The 24,667-nt window shown below is 46.6% G+C and overlaps 1 protein-coding gene across 1 annotated transcript in view; it reads right to left on the reverse strand.

Annotated features, from left to right (window-relative positions):
* Positions 1-24,667, reverse strand: part of LOC119971301 — a 692,274-nt gene that overhangs the window by 129,979 nt on the left and 537,628 nt on the right. Inside the window, exon 5 of the mRNA XM_038806664.1 lies at positions 289-426. Coding sequence (XP_038662592.1) covers positions 289-426 — 138 coding nt within the window. The remainder of the gene's footprint in view (positions 1-288; positions 427-24,667) is intronic.

Genomic DNA, 24,667 nt, shown 5'->3' on the forward strand with positions numbered 1-24,667 from the left:
AATACAAGGTTAAAATATTGCCAAACCTCTAGTTCCCTTCAAATCAGCCCAACACTTTCGCAAATGTAAACAGTGTAGAGAAAAAAGAAATGTCGATTTAACAATATATTTCACAAGGTTTCAAAACACAAATATAATCAGGAATTGGAGGTGAATGTTCGCACTACACCGAATGTACTAACACTTTCAAATACCTCAAAGGGACAATTCTTTGAGAATTCAGTGGGTAAATGCAAATAAGTTGAATCCCACTGCGATGTATTGAGAGAAATGAAGCAAATTATTTACCCGTGCTATTTCTTTGAGGGTCTTACACTGGTCAATGGCCTTCCGGTTTTCTTGTAAATGATTCACTTGTTGGTTGAAAGCATATTGCTGGTCTGATGTAGCCCCACTCCTTTGGCTCCTTGGTCCCTGATTGGAGGCCTGCAAAAGATCAGGACCCAATGAAAATGCACAACTATTCCACTTGATTTATTCATTATTCTAATATTCATTACAAACCCACCGACTCCCACAACTACCTTGACCACAGCTCCTCACACCCCACATCCGGGAAGGAATCCATCCCATTCTCCCAGTTTCTCCGCCTCCATCAAATATGGTCCGATGATGCCACCAATGAAAATGGTGCTTCTGACAGTCTGTATTTTTCCTTAACCGAAGCCCCCCTGTGATTGACAAGGCACTCAACTGGGTTCAACCCACTTCCCGCACCTCCGTTCTCACCTCTTCTCCTCCCTCCCAGAATTGTGATAGGGTCCCCCTTGCCCTCATTTTCCATCCCAGCAACCTCCGCATTCAAATAATCGACCTCCACCATTACCACCAACTACAGCACAGCATGATGCTACCAAGGCGCATGTCTCCCCTTTACCCACTCCCATCGTATTCTTCATTCTGTGGCACCCCTAACTCCTCATTCCCTCCCCACGGCACCTTCCCTTGCAAACACAGAAGGTGCAACACCAGCCCTCCCTCCTCACCATTCAGGGCTCCAAATGCTCCTTACAGGATAAGTAGAATTGAAATTGCACCATCTTCAATTTAGTTTATTGTACTCACTGCTCCCATTGCGATCTCCTCTATATTAGGGAAATTAAACGCAGACTGGATGACTGCTTTGCAGAACACCTCTGCTTCATAGAATCATAGAATTTACAGTGCAGAAGGAGGCCATTCGGCTCACCGAGTCTGCACATGCCCTTACAAAGAGCACCCTACTCAAGCCCACTTCTTTACCCTATCCCAGTAACCCCACTTAACGTTTTTGGACACTAAGGGAAATTTAGCATGACCAATCCACCTAACCCGCACATGTTTGGACTGTGGGAGGAAACTGGAGCACTCGGGTGAAACCCATGCAGACACAGGGAGAATGTGCAGACTCCGCACAGACGGTGACCCAAGCCGGGAATCGAACCTGGGACCCTGGAGCTGTGAATCAACTGTGCTAACCACTATGCTACCATGCTGCTTCATCTGAAAGCATGACGCCAATCTTCCTGTGACTTGTCATTTCAACTCAGCATCTTGCTGTCATGCCCACATATCTACCCTTGGCTTGTTGCAGTGCTCCAGCGAAGCCCAATGCAAACTGGAGGAGAAGTACCTCATCTTCCGGTTAAGCATGTTATAGCCTTGAGAATTCAACAACTTTAGACTGTGACGTTTCTCCTTCATTTGACCCTTCCTTTTTACATCCAATTGCAAACCCCCCTCCCCCAGCGGGCCATCTGTCACTTGCTATTTTGTTTTGCTTTGAGCACTGACCTTTGTTCTCCCATTAACACATTCTGATATCTTACCTTTATGCAACTACGAGCACCTTCTCCTGCCATTATCACTCCCTCTGTCTCATGGCCCACACATCTTTGTTGCAATCTCTCCTAGCTCCCACCAATCACTGACCTTCTACTCTGCTCCACCCCTCTTATACCGTACATAATCCATCACGTTTCTCCCTCTCTTCAGCTCTGAAGAAGAGTCATGTGGACACGATTTTCTCTCTCCACAGATGCTGCCAGACCTACTGGGTTTTTCCAGCATTTTCTGTTTTGTTTCACATTCCAGCATCCGCAGTATTTTGCTTTTATTTTGCCACTTGATTTAAAGTTCTGAACAATGCTGATTGATAACACGTGGCAAGTATGTAAGAAAGCTGGAGCAGAAGAGGAGGAAGAGGACACTGGGTGTGACCAAGAGCTACACCGAACACAATGTGCAACATGATGCACAAGAGCCTTAACAATGCACCCGACATTTTCAGATATTCACATTCTTCCAGCAAATGTCAGAAAGAGAAATTCCAAACATTCACATAAAAGGGTAGAAGTTTAAAACTCGATTCCATAAATGACAATTGAAATTGGATTCATTGTTAATTATAAATAGAATTTTGCTGACCTAAGGTATAATGGGAATGTGGCAAATGCAGATATGTACAGATTCGATAGCATAAATAAATTGAACACACCCAAAGAAGAAAAATCTCATCCTTACTTTAGAGTGGCAGATCCCATGTGGAATTGCCCATTGGCAGATACATTGCCTTAAAGCAGTTCAGCAAAGACCCCCTCATACACCTCAGATCCAGTGTCAAATCAAGCTCAAGATGAGGTGCAATGCCCTTTCTTGTCAGCTTGATAATAATAGTAATCGTTATTGTCACAAGATACATTAACACTGCAATGAGGCTACTGTGAAAATCCCCTAGTCGCTACACTCGGGCGCTTGTTCGGGTACACTGAGGGAGAATTCAGAATGTCCAGTTCACCTAGCAACAGTCTTTCAGGACTTGTGGGAGGAAACCGGAGCGTCCGGAGGAAACCCACGCAGACACAGAGAGAAATGCCGGAATTGAACCCAGGTCTCTGCTAACCACTGTGCCACCATGCCGCCCAAGGTGTAATACCTGCTCTTGTCTTGTCTGTGTGGATTTAGTATGTCTCTTTTATTGGGACAATTAATTGGATTCAATTTGAATTTGAATTGGCTTTTTGAGCAAGCAAGGAGAAGGTCTCATTGTCCACAGCCCATCTTGGAGCGTATGTCGGTCTCCTGCTATTCAGAAACGAGAAGATCTGAGCCCATATTTCTTCTAACTTACCTTTTTGTGCTTCTATTACTAATCTGAAATGTAGTGCTTCTTTTACCAATTTTCCACATTGAAGGAGTTATGTCAACAGGCAGGGTGAGGGGAGGTGTGGTTGGAGAGTACTGAGGAGGGTATCAATGTTGGGACCCTAACTGTTTCTAGGTTTTCCATTAACAAAGTAAACCAAAATGCTTGATGCAAAGTATTCAACTCCACAATAGAATCCGAGGAGTTAGTTTATTACTGAGGTTAAGTATGATCATTTACACAGGCTTTTGAAACCAACCATTTATAATTTGTGTATGTAATAATGAAGAATATGTCTTAGTAAGTGTCGAAAACATAATTGACAATGTGGCAGTCATGGCTTCTTTCTATAATTGACAATGTGGCAGACATGGCTCCTTTCTATGCCATACCATCTACCCAAATGTAAAAAAGAAAAAGACAGAAGAAAAACAAAAGCTAAGAAAAGAAACATAAGGTTGAATAATATGGAGGTGATGGACAGCTTATCATTTCCTCCCCCCCCCACTCAAAATGATGTCAATGCGAGCCAACATGCTCCACGTTGATGTGCCCCACTGTGGGCTGAGGACCGCTAAATAAAGGCCAAGTGGAATTTCCACCCTCACTGGGGTGAAATGTTCATCATTGGAGAGCTGAATTCACCAGCTATATCAGCGCCTCAGAGATCAGGTCACCATTTTGAAGGGCGCACCGCTCTCTAAGAGCACTTGTATGTCCCCCACAACCCCCAGTCATGGGCAATGGCACCCCCATACACATGGGTATTACCCCACCCCTCCCAAAGTGATGACACCCTGCTGTGGGGTTGCTGAGTGCCTCCCTTTTGCAAGCCTTCCCATGTCCCTTTAGGGCCCCCCCGTCCAAGACACCCACTTTTCACCCTCCCTGACTTTCCAGAAGCCCCTTTATACCAGCCATGCACCACCCCACCCTTCATACCCCCTCCACCTACTATTCATAGGCATGGCTCAGCCAGGACCTGACCCTTGGCAGTGCCACCCTAGCACCCAGGTACCCTGGCACCCTGGAAGTGCTCCTACCGACCTTGCAGTGCTACTGGGCCAGGGTGGCAGTGCCAAGGTGCCAATCTGGCAGTACCAAGGTACTTGCGTCCCTGGGGAAGGACTAGGGGGCCACCCTGCCCTGCCTTTCCCTGACCACCCAGGAGCCTTTGATGGCGCAGGAGACCCCCCCCCCCCCCCCCCGAGTGCCCTTCCGCCTGGTCCATGTTTGTGTGGACCAGTCCTGAATGGTGCCCAGCTGTGGTCTCCCTGGGGCAGCCGTTAGATGCCGGGAAATCGGTAAAACAAGGGTGAGCACGCCAAAGTGGGTTTAAAACCGACTGAGGCGCGTGCGGCTTGGTCATGCCCATTGTGAGCGGGATCCTGATCGCGACACCTCGCCTCGGGAGGCCTGGATAGATCTCATGAGGGGTACTGGCTGCCGGGAAGCCTGCAGGAGACTTCTGGCCGTATCATGCTCCCTCCGGATGCGACGCGGCTGGAGATCGCATTCCTAGTCTAATTCTTGGGTAAACTGATAACCCCACACCCCAACCCCCCTTTCCGACCCGATCTGACTAGTCCCTATCACCCAACAACTCACCGGCCCTTCCTCGCTATCCGATTCCGTCCCCAACCATCCCCCAACTCAGCCTGATAAGCCCTCACCACGAGACTCCCCTCCCCAGCCCAACCTGGCTAGCCCCATACCCACTCACCCAGATGCTAACCTATCCACCTGCCACCCTACCAGCCAACCCACCTACCCAACCCCCTTACCCACTTACCTCACCCACCCGATCTTTTTTAAAAAATTTATTTGTAGGATGTGGCCATCACTGGCAAGATCAGCATATATTGCCTATCCCTAATTGTCCCTGATAAGGTTATGATGAGCTACCTTCTTGAACTGCTGCAGTCCCTCCATAGCAGTCAGAGTAGTTAACTGCGAAGGGGAATTGCACGTGGAGATGGGCTGAGTGGCTACTCTCCTTTTCTGAATTTTCTACGATGCCAACTGCAGTTTTTTGAAATCAACAATCTGTTAGTCCATAATACTTCCACAGGCGGGATTTTCCGACCCCCCCACCGGACCGGAGAATCACCGGGGGGGCGGGAATCCTGCCCAGCCCACCCCGACGTCAGCTGCCGGAATCTCCAGTGCCGGTTTTTCAGCGGGGGCGGGAATCGCGCCACGCCGTCGGGGGCTGTTGGCAGCGCACCCCCCCCCCCACCCCCCGGCGATTCTCCGGCCCGCGATGGGCCGAGTGGCCAACGGTTTTCAGTGGGTCCCTCCGGCATAAAATACACCAGGTCCATACCAGCGGGACCTGTCTCTGCGGGCGGTCTGCGGAGTCCTCGGGGGGAAGCGGGGGCATCTGGCCCTGGGGAGGGGGTGGGCCCACGGTGGCCTGGCCCGCGATCAGGGCCCACCAATCCGCGGGCAGGCCTGTGCTGTGGAGGCACTCTTTCCCTCTGCGCCAGCCGCTGTAACAGTCCGCCTTGGCCGGTGTGGAGAAGAACCCCCCCGTGCAAGCGTTGGGATGATGCCAGCACATGCTGGCGCTTCCGCGCATGCGTCAATTCGCGCCGGCTAGTGGAGGCCCTTCGGCCTCCGCACCTTCCAGACGGCCCGATGCCAGAGTGATTCACGTCACTCCTCGGCGCCGTTATGGCTGCTCCTGCCAGGAAGGGGAGAATCCCGCCCCACATTCTTTAATCTATTGACCCAACAGGCGGGATTCACCTTTGGCTGAAATTGCGGAACGCGAATGGGTGGAGAATAGCCTCCGATGCCAAAATCGTGGTCGGCTCCAGTGTGACGCCAAATTGGGATCTTCCGGCACCCGGAAAATGGCGTAAATGCGTTGCCCGCCGCGCATCATTTAAGTACCATTGGCATTTCATTAGTGGGCTTGACCCTCTATTCTCCGGGGCCTCCGCGATTCACCGCCACCGATAGGCCGAATTCACTTGTGGTCTCCGGTCGGGAACCTGGCATGGCAGCTGTGGACTGTGTTGAGCGCCGCCACAGTTGGCTGGAGGCAGTGCTGCTAGCTGGGGTTGGGGGTGGGTGCTTCCATGAGGGCTGGGGGGACTGGTGGGGGGTTGGTCAGAGGGTTGTCAGGGGGGCAGTGTTTAGCAGGTCTGGTCCGCACACGGCCGGCGCCATGTTTTATGGCGTGACTGCTGCAGGTCATAGGCGTGCACATACATGGCCACAGACCTGGCCATTCTCCAAGTATTTATATCGTGGGAGTGGGAGTCGGCACGGCTGCTAGCCCCTCACCAATCGCAGGATTGGTGAGGTATAAGTGCCGATTTTTCCTTCGTACAATGCCACAGTTCCCACACCGGCATATGCACTTAGCCTCCAAAACGGTGAATCCAGTCCAACAACTGCCATTAACGCAAATAAGCTTTTCCAGGATAAAAGTCCTAAAATGTAGTTCTATTTGTCCACACTTTTATAGATTAGCACATGACACCAATGGAAAGAATTAATTCAGCTTTCTATAGAGTCAGCCACTTCACAGTGCATGTCTGGCTTATTAATTAGAAATAAGTTTAATTTTGACATGATGGCTATAAACTACTTACATAACAAAGGAAAACCAAAAGAAAATCCCTGGACAGCTGTAATTTGGGAGCATTAGTTTTAAATCCCTGCACCAAACTCTATCTCCATTGTGATTCTATTTCTGCAAGAGTCATAGGAAAATAGCATCATAAAATTCAATTAAAATGTTGGCAGACAGCATGTTTTGCTACACTGGTACACCGAGTAATTTAATTTCCAATTCATTTCTGCTGATATGTGCATAAAGCTAGACAAGTGGCTATTTTTCTAAATTAACCTTTCCTTGTACTCACCTGAGGGATCTCACAATGTGTGATTTACTGGCATATGATTCTGTTACTGAAGAAGAGTGCAGAATAAGTTATAGGAGACTTGACGCTTTAATCTTCCTCAACCCCAGATGTTGTTCTTTCATCTTCAAGAAGGAAGAGGGTAAATGCCATGCACTGATTCCAGAAAATGCAATATATATTAAATTCTATGATTTACAGCCTTGGGAGTGATTTGAGGCTTCCTGCCCAATAGGTGAGATGTGGTGGTGCTCCACGTCTGGTGGGAAATGATTTAACACTCCATTGTTGTCAATGAGGCGGTCATTCCTATCTTGTCCAGGGCTTGCCACTGGGAAACGGCAGGGAAATGTGCGGGTGAGTGTTTGAGTGTATATGGGGACCTGAGAGCAATAACAATCCATATCCCAATAAAAATTAGGATAACCAGCCTCCACAATGGTGCTGTGTCAACGTGCCAAATAACATGAATTGCACCATGGCAACAGGTTATTTGCTGGATTGGCCCCGATTGTGGCAGGTTTAGGCAGATGGAACCTGTCACTTTTACCGCCATAAGAACATATAAATAGGAGCAGGACAATCGACAATCGTTGCACAGTCGTCATTGGACTTTTAATTCCAGACTTTTGTTGAATTAAAATTTCACTATTTGCCAAGGTGAGATTCAAGCCTGGATCCCCAGAGCATTATCCTGAGTTACTAGTCCCGTGACAATATCATTACACCTTAACCTTGCCCCGGCCTTGATTGCACTTTCCTGACTACCCCCATATACTTTGACACCCTTGATTATGAATCTGTCAAACAGGCCCTGGGCATGGAGCCAGGCCATATGCCACATGGTGCCACAAGCAACATTTATACCCACATTTCCCAACCAGTCCTGGTGCACAACCTGTTACCCAGCAAACTCCTGCAGGGGATGAGAGCATCCAAAGACATAATCCTGGCATAAGCATTGTGACCTGTAATGTTGGGCAGAATTATCTGTTTTTGAAATGAAATGAAAATCGATTATTGTCACAACTAGGGTTCAAATGAAGTTACTGTGAAAAGCCCCTAGTCGCCACATTCCGGTGCCTGTTCGGGAAGGCTGGCATGGGAATTGAACCCGCGCTGCTTGGTCTGCTTTAAAAGCCAGCTATTTAGCCCTGTGCTAAACCAGCCCCTGCCCACATTTGAGACTAAGTGTGGTGATGGGTGGCTCCAGTGGTGTATTTACAGCTGGTCAGAATGATGGGATCCTGTGCCAGTTTCTGTGCTTGAAACCCCAGTAATGATGCACAGACAGATTCCTGCCAAATCACCTGGCCGGCTGAAAGCTGATTCGTCTGCCCAGCCTCAACTAATGGATTTAAGAGTCCTGGCACCATATTTAAAGACCAGTCCAGCACACTATGTCATTCGCTCTAGCTTGCCTGTCTTCACCAGACCATACAGTATGACCGCCAGTGGAAAAGGCTAGCAGCCTCAAGAAGAAGTCTGTTCCTTGGTTCACCAGAGCCCTGAGCCCATGACCTTCAAGGTACCCATGCCCCATTTGGACTTCTACCCACTGCATTTGGCATCTTCCTCCATCCCCTGCCAATAAACGATGTGGCATCATTTTGACCCCCTTGTTGGTGAGCTTTCCATGTAGCTTTGTCGGGGCCCATGTTCCCTCCCCTCAGTCTTTCCTCTGCCTACCATTGTACGTCTTCTCCATCCACCTCCTTTCACCCCTGTCTGCCATTGTGAGCCCTCACCCTCCCCACCCTTCCTTGCACAGCCCTCCTTCCACACTGCACCCTTGCTCCATTGTCTTTGTCAGGTTTAAGCTATCACATCCCCCGCCCCTCCACCCCACATGCCCCACCTTACACTCCACCCCCCAGTTTAACGTTGGACCTTTGTTACATTGGCTGCATGTGTCCCACAGCACAGTGCTGCACAGATAGACACTGGTGTGTGGCAAGGCCCACGCTGCAATGATCCAAATTGATGATACAGGAGAGCCCATGGGCCTAGCAGCAGGGTGCTGTTCATGCAGAGTAGCTCAGAATGGAGATGGAGGGCGGGTACCAGTCTACCCTGGCAGAGGAGTGTACAGCACATCAGGAGCAGTTCTATTTGCAGAAAGGCTTTGTTCCACTAAGCTTGAAGTCTCTGGTGTCTTGGGCATGCCAATCTTTACCAATCGGGTTTTAGACCAATGTAAATTCCCGCTGGCATGTCCAGATTGGAAAGCCTGATGGGATAGCGGCAGCCAGCTGTTTCAACCAGCGTTCATGAGATTCAAATGAATGTAAATGCCATTCATGCCACCAGCCAGCGGAGAAAGAGGCCCATTATTAATCTGCCATTGGGAGAATTGCAACAGCATTTTATGTTAGTGGTTTCTGACATTTTCATAGAATCAGAGAATCCCTAAAGTGCAGAAGGAGGCCATTCTGCCCATCGAGTCTTCACCAACCCTTGGAAAGAGCACTCCACCTAGGCCCACGCCCCCACCCTTGCCCGTAACCCGTTAACCCCACCTGATGGGCAGCACGGTAGCACAGTAGTTAGCACAGTTGTTTCACAGCTCCAGGATCCCAGGTTCGATTCCTGGCGGGGTCACTGTCTGTGCGGAGTCTGCACGTACTCCCCGTGTGTGCATGGGTTTCCTCCGGGTGCTCCGGTTTCCTCCCACAGTCCAAAGGTATGCAGGTTAGGTGGATTGGCCATGCTAAATTGCCCTTAGTGTCCAAAATAGATTAGGTGGGGTTACTGGGTTACAGGGATAGGGCGCAGGCATGGGCTTAAGTAGAGTGCTCGTTCCAAGGGCCGGTGCAGACTTGATGGGCCAAATAGCCTCCTTCTGCACTGTAAATTCTATGAACCTTTGGATACTAAAGGCCAATTTAGCATGGCCAATCCACCTGACCCTCATATCCTTGGACGGTGGGAGGAAACTGGAGCACCCAGAGGAAACCCATGCAGACAAGGGGAGAACATGCAGACTCCACATAGGCAGTCGCCGGAATTGTACCGGTAGCAGTGCTAACCACTGTGCCACCGCGCCGCCAGAATCTGGCTCTGGCTCCTGCCAGATTTTCCACTCCCACCCAGCACCAAACCCATTGCATGCGGGATGGGAGAATTCCTTCCTTTGTGTTCAGTACCCTTCAGTATTAGTAAGGTTAATTGAAAATTTCAGAACTAAGAATGATAGGTTTATGTTTGATAAATATATTAAGGGATATAGAGCCTAGCCAGGTAAACAGTGTTAAAATGCAGATCCGCCATGATCTAATTAAATGGTTTGTACAGGCTCAAGCGGGTGAATCACCTGCTACATTTCCTGTGTCTAGGAGATGTTGTATTGTACATTACTGTGATAAGATTATTTCTGTATATTAGCAGTGATGTAGCAATCCGTGAGGCTTAGTAGTTTTTAGGCTATTGCTGCTGCATGAAAATGGCAGAAGTCACATTCCAGGTTCTGGACCATCTGTGAACAATACCACAAGAAATCTACTAGTTTCTATTCAATATATAAAAACTTGCCTTTCTAAAGAAATTAAAAATTAAAACCAAAAATATAAAGAAGTTTCAGATTTTGCCGGTCAAATGTTAGTCCAGCTGATTCAATTCTCATGTGGGTTTTGTTGATTTAATATTTGGCTTTTTTTACTCCAGCAGATCTTTAGAAGCAATAATGCCAGAAAAGGTTGATGGTCTGAATGATCTTGAATCAAGTCACACATTGAGCTCTACGGCACATTTGAGACCTCTCCGACAAAAGGACATTTATCACAACTGTCAACAAAAGCATTTTTGTCATATGGTTCAAATAAACTATCAGTGTGTTATTGGTATCCATTGATACTCTTGTCAATTTTCAGGACATCTTCACAATACAGTTGCCAGAGTGGGAGTTCACTGCGACAATTAGGCAGTCATAAATGATGGATGTATTCTTATTATGGAGTGCAACTGCAGACAAGCGCTAAGCCACACTCTGAGGCCCAAATTCTAAGTTTGCGATATGCTGCAAGCCAGTGGGACAAAGTGGTGTCCTGAATGCATGTGAGAAACCCAAAAACTAAGTGCAGAGCATCTGTCAGTGGCTTACTAACAGAGCCACCTTATTTTACTTTCTCATCCAATTAACAGCAAGGGGCATGACATGCACCCACATGACACAATCTCAACTCCAGTATTTAAAGGGAAACTCCAAACATACAATTTGAAGGAGTCGGCTTTCTGAAAACTGGAACTATCAGAACGGAGTCCGATTGGGGAAAAGGCTCTATTCAGCTTCAGCAACACCGCCCTGGATATGATCCCGGGGGCTGTAAGGAGTGGGAGAAACATACTCTTTTCGACTGACGACAGGAGGAAGCCTGCTGCTGAGAGAAAGAAGATGTTGGAGAGGTTGTGGACGAAGTTGGCAGCAGGAGGAACGTGGTCCTACATTTCTGGGCCTTGCTCTTGAGGCGGGTGCTCAGTGTTGGGAAATCTCCTAGCTCACTGCGCACACCTCAGGAAAAAGTGCCCAAATGATGGGGTCTCCATTCCAAGAAGTGGGTGCGGAATGCAGTCAGGTCCGTCACCCCTCTGCACACAGTGGAAGCGGATACTGGCACTGCTGAGCACTGATGCAGGCTGTTTTAAGTGCTAATCGTTATGATAGTGGGTGTGTTGTAGGTTCACAGTCTGACTGAGAATTCAGATTAAATTATTAGATGTCCATGATGTGGAGTTATGAATACAAATATTTTCTTTTGCAAGGGATTAGGTATGTGAGGGATTTTAAATGTTTTCGATGGGCTTTCATGGATGGGACATTTTGGGCGCGATCCAATGGTCACGCAACACCAGAAAAGCAGCTCAATGTGCCGCAGCATGGCCGATGAAAGCCAGGAGACCTCATTCCCGGGATCTACCCAGCTTGCCATGCCTTGTGAGACATTGCGCTGTAAATCCTGCCCATTGTGGGCTGGATCACTCTTTGACAAATATACATATTGGAGTGGGGCAGTTAGCCTCACTCTAATGTGTAGATTCCTCAGGTATCTGAGGCTTTGGGATTCATCCCCTTCACCTCAGAGACCTTGGGGGAGCACCGGTCAGCACTGCTCTCCACAAATGGGACAGCACTTGTGGGAGTCTCCAAGGGGACCGAAGGCCTCCAGCTGCATGCCTTTTCGGTAGGTGATGCCCTGGCACTGCTAGCGCCATCTGGGAACCTTGGCAGTGCATTGCCAAGGTAGCACTGACTGGCTGCCAGGATGGCACTGCCAAGATGCCAAGCTGGCATTTGTTTGCACTCATCAGCGGGCCGGTGGTGCCTGGGGTGCGCGGCGGAGGGGAATGGGGACTCTCCCATAATGCATTTGGGCTGGAGAAAGGTCAGGGATCATTTTTAAAAATGGCATCCCAATCTCTCGCTACACTGGGGAGTTCCGCTACTATACAAAACGGGGCTATGATACACATTGGATCCCCATTCAAACCCCTTATACATGGAATAGCCATGCATTTTGCGGCACTACGAATGCCACGAAACACTCGGCTAAACACGCTCGCTCGGGGACTTTGTTCCCTTTTGGGACAATTGCACGCTTTATATAGTAAAACCTGTTATAGAGATTTAGAACTTTATTTCATCTTGGTATGGTTGCTGAGCTTTGCCTCACTGGTGAGTTGGCATGAAAGGTGCAGAGGCTAAAGGTGGTGGGTGGGGTCATGTGTTGACAGAAGGGCCATATGAGACCATGTGAGTGAGTGCCGGTATGATTTGACAAGGAGTATAACAGGTCATTAGGGCTGGGTGGAGGGCATGGGCTGACTTGGAGGGCCTAAGGGGCCACGTAGGTGGGTGTGGGCATGTATTGGCATTGAGGGTAAGGGGACCATTTGGGGTGGATGGCATGTGTTGACATATTTGGCATGTATGCGTTGACATATGTGGCACGAGGAGTGGTCAGGATTGAGGGGGTGTGAGGGACGAGGGCTAGTGGGCCGAATGTATAAGGAAACATCTGGGGTAAAGTTCCAGAGAACACAGACTGGCGTTTTGAACAACTGCCTCGGCAATCGGCAGCCCTAGTAGCTGCCTCTGATCTGTTTCTGGGCTCCATCCTGCACCCCCATAATGAGAACCACACCATTTGGAGAAATGTTTTCTGAGGCAGGTGCACCAAGCCTGGAAATTTCCCAAATCAAGCTACTTCCCTCAGGTGCCAGAATCTGGCCTTTTGTGTCAGTGACATTGGGCGCAATTCTCTCCCCCCAGCGAGCGGCGATTCTCCAGCCCGGATGGGCCGAGCGGCCTGCCCAATACGACGTGTTCCCACCGGCGGCGTCCACACCTGGTCGCTGCCGGTGTGAACAGCGCGCGAACGCTGCGGGGGCGGCCTGTGGGGGGGAGGAGGTAGGATCGAGCACCTGGGGAGCGCTCAAAAGGGGTCTGGCCCGCGATCGGTGCCCACCGATCGGCGGGCCGGCGTCTCTGAAGGACGCACTCCTTTCCTCCGCTGCCCCGCAAGATCACTCCTCCATTTCTTGCGGGGCGCCCGCGGGGAGGACGGCAACCGCGCATGCGTGGGTTGGCGCCGGCCAACCTGCGCATGCATGGGTGACGTCATTTACACGGCGCCGGCCGCGTAATTTACGCGGAGCCGCTTTTACGCGGCGCCAAGGCCCGGCACGCGTAAATGACGTGGTGCCGCTCCTCGCCCCCCCGGGGGGGGGGGGGGGGGGGGGGGGGGGTGGAGAGTAGGGGGCGAGGAGCAGCCTCCGACGCCAGAGTGAAACACTCCGGTTTTCACTCCGGCGTCGGCACTTAGTCTCACGTTGGGAGAATCCCGCCCATTGAACGACAAGGGGGAATGTGTTGCCATTGAATTTTCTGATGTCATAGGACCCTGGCAAGAACCCAAGTGAACCATGCATGAATTACTGGCAGTAATGTGAGGTCACCTCCGGATCATCCAAGGAAAATCAGATCTCTTTGCCTGCTCCAGGTCCAAGCCTTGCTGTTGTGCAATATAATGCAGAGTGCAATAAATCATTGCCATTCTGATGACCCTGGTTGCTGCTTACTAAAGGATGCCTTTAGATCTATCAAGGCATCTTTTAATCGCATCTGCAACAAGCCAATCACACATCTGTTAGTTGTGTGGCATTCACTACAGTCCTGTTGCACCTGAGTGGATGGGTTGCTGAGAGGTGTCATGGAACAAGTTTGCTATGCATATCCCTTGTCACTTGATAGTCACCCTTCAAGTCTGTTTCCAAGTCTAAAAAGATGATCCTGCTAGCACACCTGCATAAACAATTTTTTGTGGCATACACATGAAGGGGTGGTCATTGTGGTTCCCAAATACACCTGATTGTTGTGGGCTGTCCGCATTTCCAAATGTGTGCTGTCCTTTAACACCCTGTATTATCCCCCTCCACCCAAGCCACTCCAACAGATGCCTCTCTCCCCCAGACAGTGATCACTGGCAGTTCCAGGGTATTGCCTTGGCATGAGCCTCATCCATGGGGGGTACTTACCTGTGTGCCCAGTGGGGACTGTTCGCCAGGTCCACTTTTGTCCAGACCTGTTGTAAAGTCCGTCGATGCGATGTCACACCAGAGGGGAAAATTCCTTACGTGGGGGGCTAATACAGCGGGGGAAGGCCCACTAATGATACTGTAATGAAATGTATAATAATGGGGTTCCCGACCTTTCATGGCCGGAACCCCATTACGTTGTGGGGGGGAGGGGGGGGAACAATGGCAATGGGAAACCCCGCTGCCATGAAAGCCGTTTGGGGATTCCCGTTGGATTCTCTGTCCCATTGGCTTTATTGCCTGCCAAAAATAGGAAGGGAAGGCGGGGGTTAAATCCGCTCCAATGTTTTTTTCTCCCAACGGACTGCTTAACTATTCAAAATCTAATGAATGTAACCCTAATAGAACATTATGCAAATAGGACACTTCACTGAAGTTTTTACACTTGCAACTTGGCAAGAAATCAGTAAAGTCCAATTTTTCTTGTATTATGGGAATATATTTGTACTGCATTTCACAATATATGTAGACAAAATAATGTGAAGCAAATAATAGGAGCCTTCCCATATTTGTCATGCATTTCTTGCTCAGTGCATTACAATGGATGGGATAGAATGTACATCAATAAGGTATCCAGGTAACACTAAATAAATTATTTTGCATCTGTAACAACAATCAAACTGCATAATTCTCCATAGAGCATTGTTGCATAAATGTTAATCAAAAAGTACGAATTTTTAAAACATCAATTTATCACGCTGTATGCTATTGATAAAGAAAATGGCCTCAATGTTTGTTCTATTCCACCGCATGTCCGTGCATTCTTCACATCTATCTAGAATAGTGTTGTAAACTTGGTAGCATTTACCTGTTGTTACAAAACAGCACTTTACACATCAAATTCAGTGTGTCTTTCAGAGCCCCTGTCAAGGCAATTCAACTTTAATAGCATTATGGATATGCATTTATGTTTTGCACACGTTTATGTAAGAGATACTAATCAAGTGAGCGGCAACAGTTATTGTAACTCTTACCTAATACAAAGAATAACATTGGATGACAAAAAGAATATCATTAGATGTGCAAATGCTTTCGCTATTGTTTTAACCCACAGACCTACCTAGTGGCACACAGAACAGCATGGAAGAGAGAAAGCTCCCCACTGCATTTCTTCCCACCTTGCCAAATAACCCAAAGTATTAACTCAGTTATTCGAGACAGGTTAAAGAAATTACAGTACTATACATAAAATTAGGTATTTAAACTCATTAATCAGGTAACTGATTGGAATGATGTGTCATGTGAGCAATAAACCACTTGCAGAGTGGTTTATGCCAAGTGGCTTTCTTGTGTTTTATGAGGCAGTTTGTTAGGGCTGGGCCCTGAATTTCATCTTCACAGTTCAGAGTTCTGTAACTGCTAGTCTTATTCCTCCTTAGCTTTTTAACTAGACCAAACATTGGGATTGCGGTCTCTGTGAGGAATACCTCCACTGATGGGGAGGAGAGTGAGAGGAATAAGGGACATCAGGAGGTCCAGGATGCATGTGGGTGACAGGGCTGCACCAGACACAGAAGGACACGATGCCATTATGAATCCTCAACGAATACACAGAGGTCATCTGCAACCCCTCAAATACACAGTCAGAGAGTGAGCTATCTTCAGACATCCGAGACACAATGCATGAGGAAGCTTGGGCTTTCAAGAGCCACAGTCACGTCACTTTGATGTGACACATCACTAACTGTGTTGGTGATCGCCCAATCTCTCTAGCTGCCGAGAGTACTGTTCCGGTCAACTTCTTTGCAATAGGGTTCTTTCTGGCAGAATGTAGCGGTATCTGTGACATAGTGCAACCACCTGCACACCGCTGTATCATTGATGTTATGTTCCATAGGGCAGGAAATTACATCTCTTTCAGAATAGACAACCAGAGTCAACTGTATAGAACCAGAGGGTTTGTGGTGATTGCTGGTTTACCCGGGGTCCAGGAAGACCTTGGCTACACACACGACGCCATGAAGGTTCACGCTGGACAGCTAAGCACTATAATCAACAGAAGGACTTCCTGCTGAATATGCCTGGCGTAGAGCGTGTTAGTCCGCTGTGCGTAGTTTTCTTTCAGTAGTGCCATTCTGGAACCGTCATTCTGGCGGGTGAAAGTCATGCCTTAGAGGTTTGGGAGTACCTGGGGCACATCCCATGGAAGAAGGTAAAGAGTCACATGGGAGTGGAGTGTACTGTTTAGGGGGCATGGGGGGGGGGGGGGGGGTTCCATGGAGGGGTAATCAGGGAGTGGGGGAATCCCGAGCGGGCGGAGAATCCACGTGGGGGGAGTGGTCGGGGGATGGGAGGAGTCCCATAGAGTGGGGGAGGGGAGTGGAAGTGTCCAATTGGGGTAGTAGGCAGGGGATTTCGGGAGTCCTCTGAGGTTTCAGAGGAATCCTGTATTATTTGCTTCAGGAAATCTGAGCAGTTTTGCAGTTGGAATTGATGTCACAGATGAAACGCTTTTGCAAAGTATGTTTCACCTCTTCTCTCACTATAATTTATTCTGAGTGTCTCGCATTACGTTTACATGCTGAATATGGCACATTAAGATTACTCTCCCCACACACTGTTCTTTTAGCGCCTGTCCTCTTTAGCTTCCTTGTGCGTCATGCACCATTTTTCAGGTGGGAGCAGGGAGGAGGGGAGCTGCGTGCCATGCCTCCTATTTCAAGTGTTAAGATTATCAAATAATTCATTATAATGCATGCACGTTTGTAATTTCATATAGTATTTCATCGCTTTTACTGACACATTCAGAAAGATCTGACTGCCGTTTAACCAGCTTGACTCCTTCTAGGAGAGAATCTGTTTGTCTGTCTCTGGTTCTTTATCTTTTCATCAACCATTCCCATTTTAAAATGCAGTAAATTACAAAAGCTCCTTTTTGTAACCAATTTTGCAGAGCTCTCTCATCTCCAAAGTTCATATTTTACAGCCAAACATTTTACAGCTTGAAAATCTATCTTCAGTGAGCTGTAAAATAAATATCCAGCAGTAGTAAACCAAGAACTGTGACTGTTAATAGCGGAAGAGAGCCACCTACACATTAATGAATTACAATTTATAACATCGAGCTGATGGCCTGTGAGGAATTTATATATAATAGATATAAATGTCCTTGCCACGTTTTCTGACAAACTATACTTACCATCTCAGTTACAAACAGAAAGAAGGAAAGTGAAAGAAAGAGAGAAAGAAAAAGAAGAAAACAATTGTATTAAAAAGGCAGCTTTTATGCTCGAGGCCACCTTGAGGAACTTTGCAGCTAAACAAAGACTTCTGAAATGTTGCCATTATCATAACATAAGCAAAAGCAGCCGTCAATTTGCAAGCAGTAAGAGTCCACAAACAGTAATTAAATAAATAACCAGATACTTTTTTTTTTGCAATGTTGGATGAGGAATAAATGTTGGTCTGGATATCTGGAGAACTTGTTCTTCAAATATTTTATCGTCACCTAAAAGATCAGCTCAGTTTAACAGCTCACCTGAAAGGTGGCACCTCTGGTAGTCCATGCCACCCTCAAGCAAATTAAATAAAGATCCTGTCCTTGTGGTAGGGGATAAGCCAACAGCCTTAGACTTAGCATACTCTCATAGATCTAAGGCTGCTGTGAGGAGGGAAGTGATAGAGAGATGCGAGAGTGTGAAGAAGGGAGGCTGAGAAGGATAGGGACAGGAGAGAAGAGGGACGGAATAGAGAAAGGCGAGTTGCAGAAGTGGTGGGGAGGAAAAGGACAGAAGAGAGTGAATGAAGAGGAGGATAGAAGGAGAAAGCTGATTGGAGGATGGAGGGCATGTTTGGGTGATTTGTGATATGTGTTTGATAACATCTTCCCAGGAACACGTTACGTTTGTGTGCTGGGATGTTCTTCCCCCGTTTGCATTGGGTTGGTTCGGCGACGGGATCGGAAAATATCGCGAGAAGTACAGCGTCGCGTTTGTGTTGGTGTGAAGGCATGTCGTGATTGTGCCCTCCGCCTGTCAGTGACGGAACATGTTTCCAAATGTTCAATGTCAGGAACATCATTTTAATAAGTTTACATCTCATTATCAGCTCTGTACACCAGATACATCGCATCCTCCCACCCCACCCCACGCCCACCTCCCCCCCCCCCCCGCCCCCGTCACAAAATCCATCCACAGCAGTTTGATTTGCAGAACGATGTGAAGAACAACTGGTCTCACAAGACATCACCTCCTAGGGGAGTTCAAATGTGGGGAGAGGCTCATGCCCAGGTCGTGCCGGGGATACGTGCTTGCTTGATGCCTGGGAAATGCCAGGGGGCGCCAGGTAAACTGATTTGCTCACTATGCTCTGGGGTGACCTTTAAAAATAGCATCCTGTTTCCTCAATTGGCTACGTTGATGGTGGGACGAGCGAATCAGAGGCCGCTCGGCCAGTGATACATTGTGGGATCAATCACGTGAGGTTTTTTTAGAAGTCCTAGATTATATCGTGGAGAAAGCCACCACATGCCACTTTTGCTGTTGATATCCAGGAAAATCCCGGCCTTAGTATTCAATTCTAACTCCTAACTAGCTCAGTTATGGTAAATAGTGTGGGATTTTCTGGCTCTTCCCAGGGGTGTGTTTCCGGTGATGGAGGTGGCTCTGGCGGGATTTCCAGTACCGCCAATGTCTACGGCGTTTTGCATGCCTCACCTGTCCTGCCACCGGGGAACCCGCCGCGGAGGGAGAAGATCCCACTGTTGGGAAGGGCCAGAAGATCCTGTCCATACTAATTCAAATGATGCAACATCATCTGTTTGATTTAAACTGCACTTACACTTCACACTTTCTCACTCAGATCCCTGCCTGTAATAAGAAAAATCTCAGCCGCTGCTTGTGAGAGACTGAGTTATTTGGGTTTTGTTTTTGTCAACTTGTACTTGTCAGTTGCTTCATTAGTCGAAAGGATGGTGATCAATTCAATTGTTCCAAAGAATTAGCATCTTTTCTTTCTTACAGATGGAAAGACAAATAAACAATGGGGACAGGATAGCTTATTACTGATTTGTAAGGAAAATCTACTTGCAATTGGAAACATCCAGGAACAAAGCAATATCTAATGCTGGTAAAAAAAAATGTGCCAGTAGTAATGAAATTAATCGTTAACTGTTCTCTACATTATGGCCATCATTTGGCAAATGACTACAAGCTAATAAGACCGACATAGCGAAGACATTATGCAATGCTGGCCTGCATGGTTTGTACTAACTATTGACTGACACAGTGAGGTTTTCTACAAAACGATTTGCTAGAAATCAATGCATTCAACAAAAGGGAGGGTGTGCAGAGGGAAATTAGCAGGAGAAAAATGCCTAATCAGTCAGCTTAAGTGGTTTTAATCACAAAAGTGGCTTTTCTGCTTGTTTAGATGAGTTAGATGCATTAGCACAAATTTTGGTGAGCAGAAAAGTCTAGTAGAAATACTTGTCTGATTTAGCATTTAATCACAAAATTTACCACGAGCAGTGTACACTTGAAAAAGAAGATTATTAACAGCTAACGACCTTGAAAACAAGATGACATGAAGTCATGCCATTCACAGCATCAAGCGGAATCTGTGAATGTCCTTGATACATATACCTGCAAAATAGGAATTTGTCAAGAAATTCATTTTCAGTTGCCAACTAATGCAACCATTTGCGTTGAGCAAAGTTTTGATTTTTGCAATTAGGTATAAAATGAACCTTGTATTATTGTACTGCCCGTGTGGATATGAAGTCAGGGAACTATTCACTAAACGGCATGTATCTACAAATCAGTACTTTGAAATATTTTACTTGAGTTCAACAAACCACAGAAATATAATAGATTAGATGAATCATCCCATTAAGGCACTTGCACAGTGTTAATAATTGTAGTCATCAGATTTTGCTTCAGTTAAAGCGGCTGCTATTAAATTGATCAAAGAAGCTTACAAAAGTAATTGGATAAAGACTAAAGTTTACAAGGACATTGGTTACACTTTACATTTGTGAAGATAATGCAGTGGTATAGTTTGCAGCAGGTTGACAGTTGTCATTTTTCTGTAACAATTCCACCTCACCCTCTGGACAAATTTGATAAAGCAGAGCATATTGAATCTATGCCTGCAGTAAATCCTCAGTTAAAGATCAATTATTTTCACATTTACTGCGTTCAGCTCTTAGCACACTACATGTGGTCTGACCTGGATAATTAACTGATCCTTTTCTAATTTGCAGTCTTTTCAGGCCTGCATTTAAAATATAACACCCAGCTTAATGCTTCTGTATTTTTATTGTAACATTTAACCAATTATTATGGCCTTTTAGAAATTACTCCCCTAATTATTCTCCCACAAGACCCATTGTTTCTATACATCCTGCTTTAGCTATAAACCTGGGACTATGAATACCACAGTGGACGAACAATCACACAAAAATAAAAACAATTAATGTCTTCGGCCAATGGAATGGACAGATGTAGCAGGGGAAGGGAAGCATGACAAATGAGACTCCTAAATTTAAGTGGCAAATACCTTGAGGTCGAGGGACACGAGCTCAAGATCGGCCAGAAAATGAAATGCATCCAAACTTTAGTTCTGCCAAACTGAAACAGATAATCATAGTTCTTCGAACAAAAGATATGTTATTAGAATTCGAAGAAGATAATAGCTTTACCACCTTTAGGTATAAATGGATCAATCAACTTTATGTTGAAGTCAAATTGCCTTTACATGACTGGTTGTATTGACCATAGTGATTCAATGCTGCTTGCAGAGCACTGTCACCACTGGATATATATTACCCTATCAATGTAACAAGGTAATTAAACACAGTAAAGAAGTATTGTTGAGGAAAATGCAATGATGTATCAATATATATTGAGACCACTATTGAACCTCACCTGGAATGGAGTCATCCATCTTGTAGCTCAGGCATAAAGGGGAACTCTCAGTATTCCTCCACATTTAAATAATTTTGAGATGTCTCCAGCAGAGATTGGATTGTGGGTTAGATACAGGGTGGACAGGATACCCCTGTAGCAACCCACAGGCCAGCCGACTCTACTTACGGGAGAATGGTTGTTGATGCATGGTGTGTGAGGTGAGGGCCAGTTTGTGCTGGCCATAGTTTTGACATTTCAGTTCATTGAGAACATCATACAGGAATTTTGTATTGTGGAGAGTTGGGGTAGGGGACCAGTGGGGGATTGGGGGGCTGCAGGGAGAGGAGGCAGTGGTGGGCCAGTGGAGGATGGTGGGGTGGGGTTAATAGCTTAACTGAAATGGTTCACCACATTATGTTGGATTTGTATTCCAGTGCAGCTAGTAACTCTTTAGTTTTGGTATCATCTCTAATCCATCTCTTGCACCTTCTGCACCTGACTCCCCCATTAGATGGTATACAGCACATTCATTTTGGAGACAACTGGATACCCCAGATCTATATTTGTTTCGGCATGCTGAAAGTTGAAAGCCATGGTAATTGGGATTGATTTAATTGACTTCTCAAATCAAGTGATACCACGTGTGAGCCTTTCCGTCTGTTCCTCCTAACTTTACACGTGTGTGTTCCGACAACAATCAATTGATGTTTTAGGCGTGTTCTGTCCAGAGTAATGTGTCTTTTGGGAACCTGTACACATTTTGAACTATGAATTCTCGAAATGGAACAAATTCTTTATTAATGTTTCTTAAATTATTTGAAAAAGAACTTTGAAGATGTGGAAATAGGCATGTTTAATTCTGCGGAAAGCTGTCTTCTTTGGCAACTATGCATGTTGTGACCGATTGTTTTCAAATGATAGTTATGTCAGCAGAAGGTACCTTTAATGACTGAAAGTACATTTAAATATGATTTGATCATGTCTGTATTCAGATATGGCTTTGCCTATCAAGTACTTTTTTTGTTTTGCTGAAATTGGACTTAAATGTATTTCAAACATTACTCTAAAGGATTTCCTATTAATTTGAACTCCCTTGCTATCACTTAACTTCCTAGCTACAAAGAGTAACCCATTAGTTTACCAGCGTTGTATTAAAATGTTAGGCTATGAGGGTTGGCTGGAGAAAATGTCCAGCTTGCTCATTCATCTGACAAATCCTAATTGTACGCCATTATGGTGATTTTTATTGAAACCTGAAGATCGGCATATAATTACAGTATTAAAATACATCACATTAGAAAACCATCATAATTAAAATAAATTCCAAAATCAATTATAATCTCTGTACAAACAGTCATGTACCATGATTATCTATGACAGCTTCAAAAATATAGAATATCAGTCCTTCTGGTGACAGGCACTTTAAAACCCATTTTCTTGATAATTATCCAATAAAATGCCAACAGCATTTACAGCAAAATGATTGTCTGAAATTAGTTAATAATGCCTGATAGATTGCCTGAGTATCAACAATTGTACTGCAAATTGTGAAAGTAATTATTAAGTATGTTTAGAATAAGATAAAATGTCAGGTGTCGTGTTACAGATGACAGGTAAAGGTGGGTGGACGTTGAAGTTCTTTTCCATGATTAAAAGAACACGGGCTATGTGACAGAACTGGAATCTATATTTTAGTCATAGAAACATACATAGCAACAGGAGGAGGTCATTTGGCCCTTCGTGTCTGCTGCACCAATCATTATGATAATGGCTGATCATCAAGTTCAATACCCTGATCCTGTCTTCCCCCCATATCCCTTGATTCCTTTAGCCCCAAGAGCTACATCTAGGGCGGGATTCTCCAAAATGGAGGGAGAGTGACCGCGCCGTCGTGAACGGCGTCGTGTTTCACTACCGGGCACTACCGATTCTGGCCCCCTCAGGAGGCCAGCATGGCGCTGGAGTGGTTCACGGTGCCTCTCTTCCCGGTGCCAACTGGGCGCCGTGCCAACCCGCACATGCACAGGGGACTTTCTCAACGCGCCGGCCCTGACGCAACATGGCGTGAGGGTTCAGGGGCCGGCCGTGTAACAAAATAGGGCTGGGGCTGGAGAGGCTGGCCCGCCGATTGGTGCCCCCCCCCCCCAACAAGGCACCCCCGACCCTGCGCACAGAGTTCCCGCCGGCTGCGAGCAGGTGTGGACGGCACCGGCGGGACTCTGTCGTTTCCACGCGACTGCTTGGCCCATCAAGGCCGGAGAATCGACGGCCCGTCCGCGGACAACGGCCCGCGACTGGCGCCCTGCCAAACGCTCCTCGGAGTATCGCCTACCAGCATCAGGGTGGTGTGGCGTAGTTGCGCCGATTCTCCAGCCTGGCGCGGGACTGGGAGAATCCCGCCTTCTTGAACTTACACAATGTTTTGGCCTCAATTACTTTCTGTGGTAGTGAATTCCACAGATTCACCACTCTCTGGGTGAAGAAATTTCTCCTCACCTCAGTCCGAAAAGGTTTACCCCTTATCCTCAAACTATGACCCCCAGTTGTGGACTCCCCCACTGTAGTAATCCACGGGAGGCAGGAGTTCCGTCACCACACCAATATTTATTTACAATAACGATATTACAGGAGCAGCTACAAACAGTGCTGCTAGCAGTCCAGTCAACTTAAGACTGGCTCACAAAGCCTACACAGGTGATTATATGGGCCCCCTCAATGAGCTATCATTGAGGGAGCTCATACTCCAATTGGCCAACCAATAAAACCAATTGGAGTTCATTACACCCACCATCGGGAAAATTATTTCTGTATCTACCCTGTCTAATCATCATTTTTAGGTGCCTTAACAACACGATTTGAGGATTATGGTGACACACAAGTTTATTTTTTGAAGGCTGGTGTATAAATACATTTTACTACTCAGCCTTCAGTCAATGTTTTGTACTGGTAACTATCCACACAGAACAATTTATTACCCTGTTTAGACTGCCAGGAGAGGCAAAGAGTGAAAGCCAATCGAAGGGAAAATTGTTCGCAACATCCCTATTGGCAAGTTACAGAGTACCGTAAGACAAAGACCTCAAAGCAAATTGGCCTCTTGACTAGAGATGAGTAAAAACGCTTACATAATGCTCGAGACAACTACCTGGTGGTCACTAACATCTGTGCTGTAAGTGCAGTTAGTGGCAATTGGATGTGAACTCAACTTGTTCACCAAAATACAACATCTT

Source organism: Scyliorhinus canicula, chromosome 9 (assembly GCF_902713615.1).
Source record: "Scyliorhinus canicula chromosome 9, sScyCan1.1, whole genome shotgun sequence".
Lineage (NCBI taxonomy): Eukaryota > Metazoa > Chordata > Chondrichthyes > Carcharhiniformes > Scyliorhinidae > Scyliorhinus > Scyliorhinus canicula.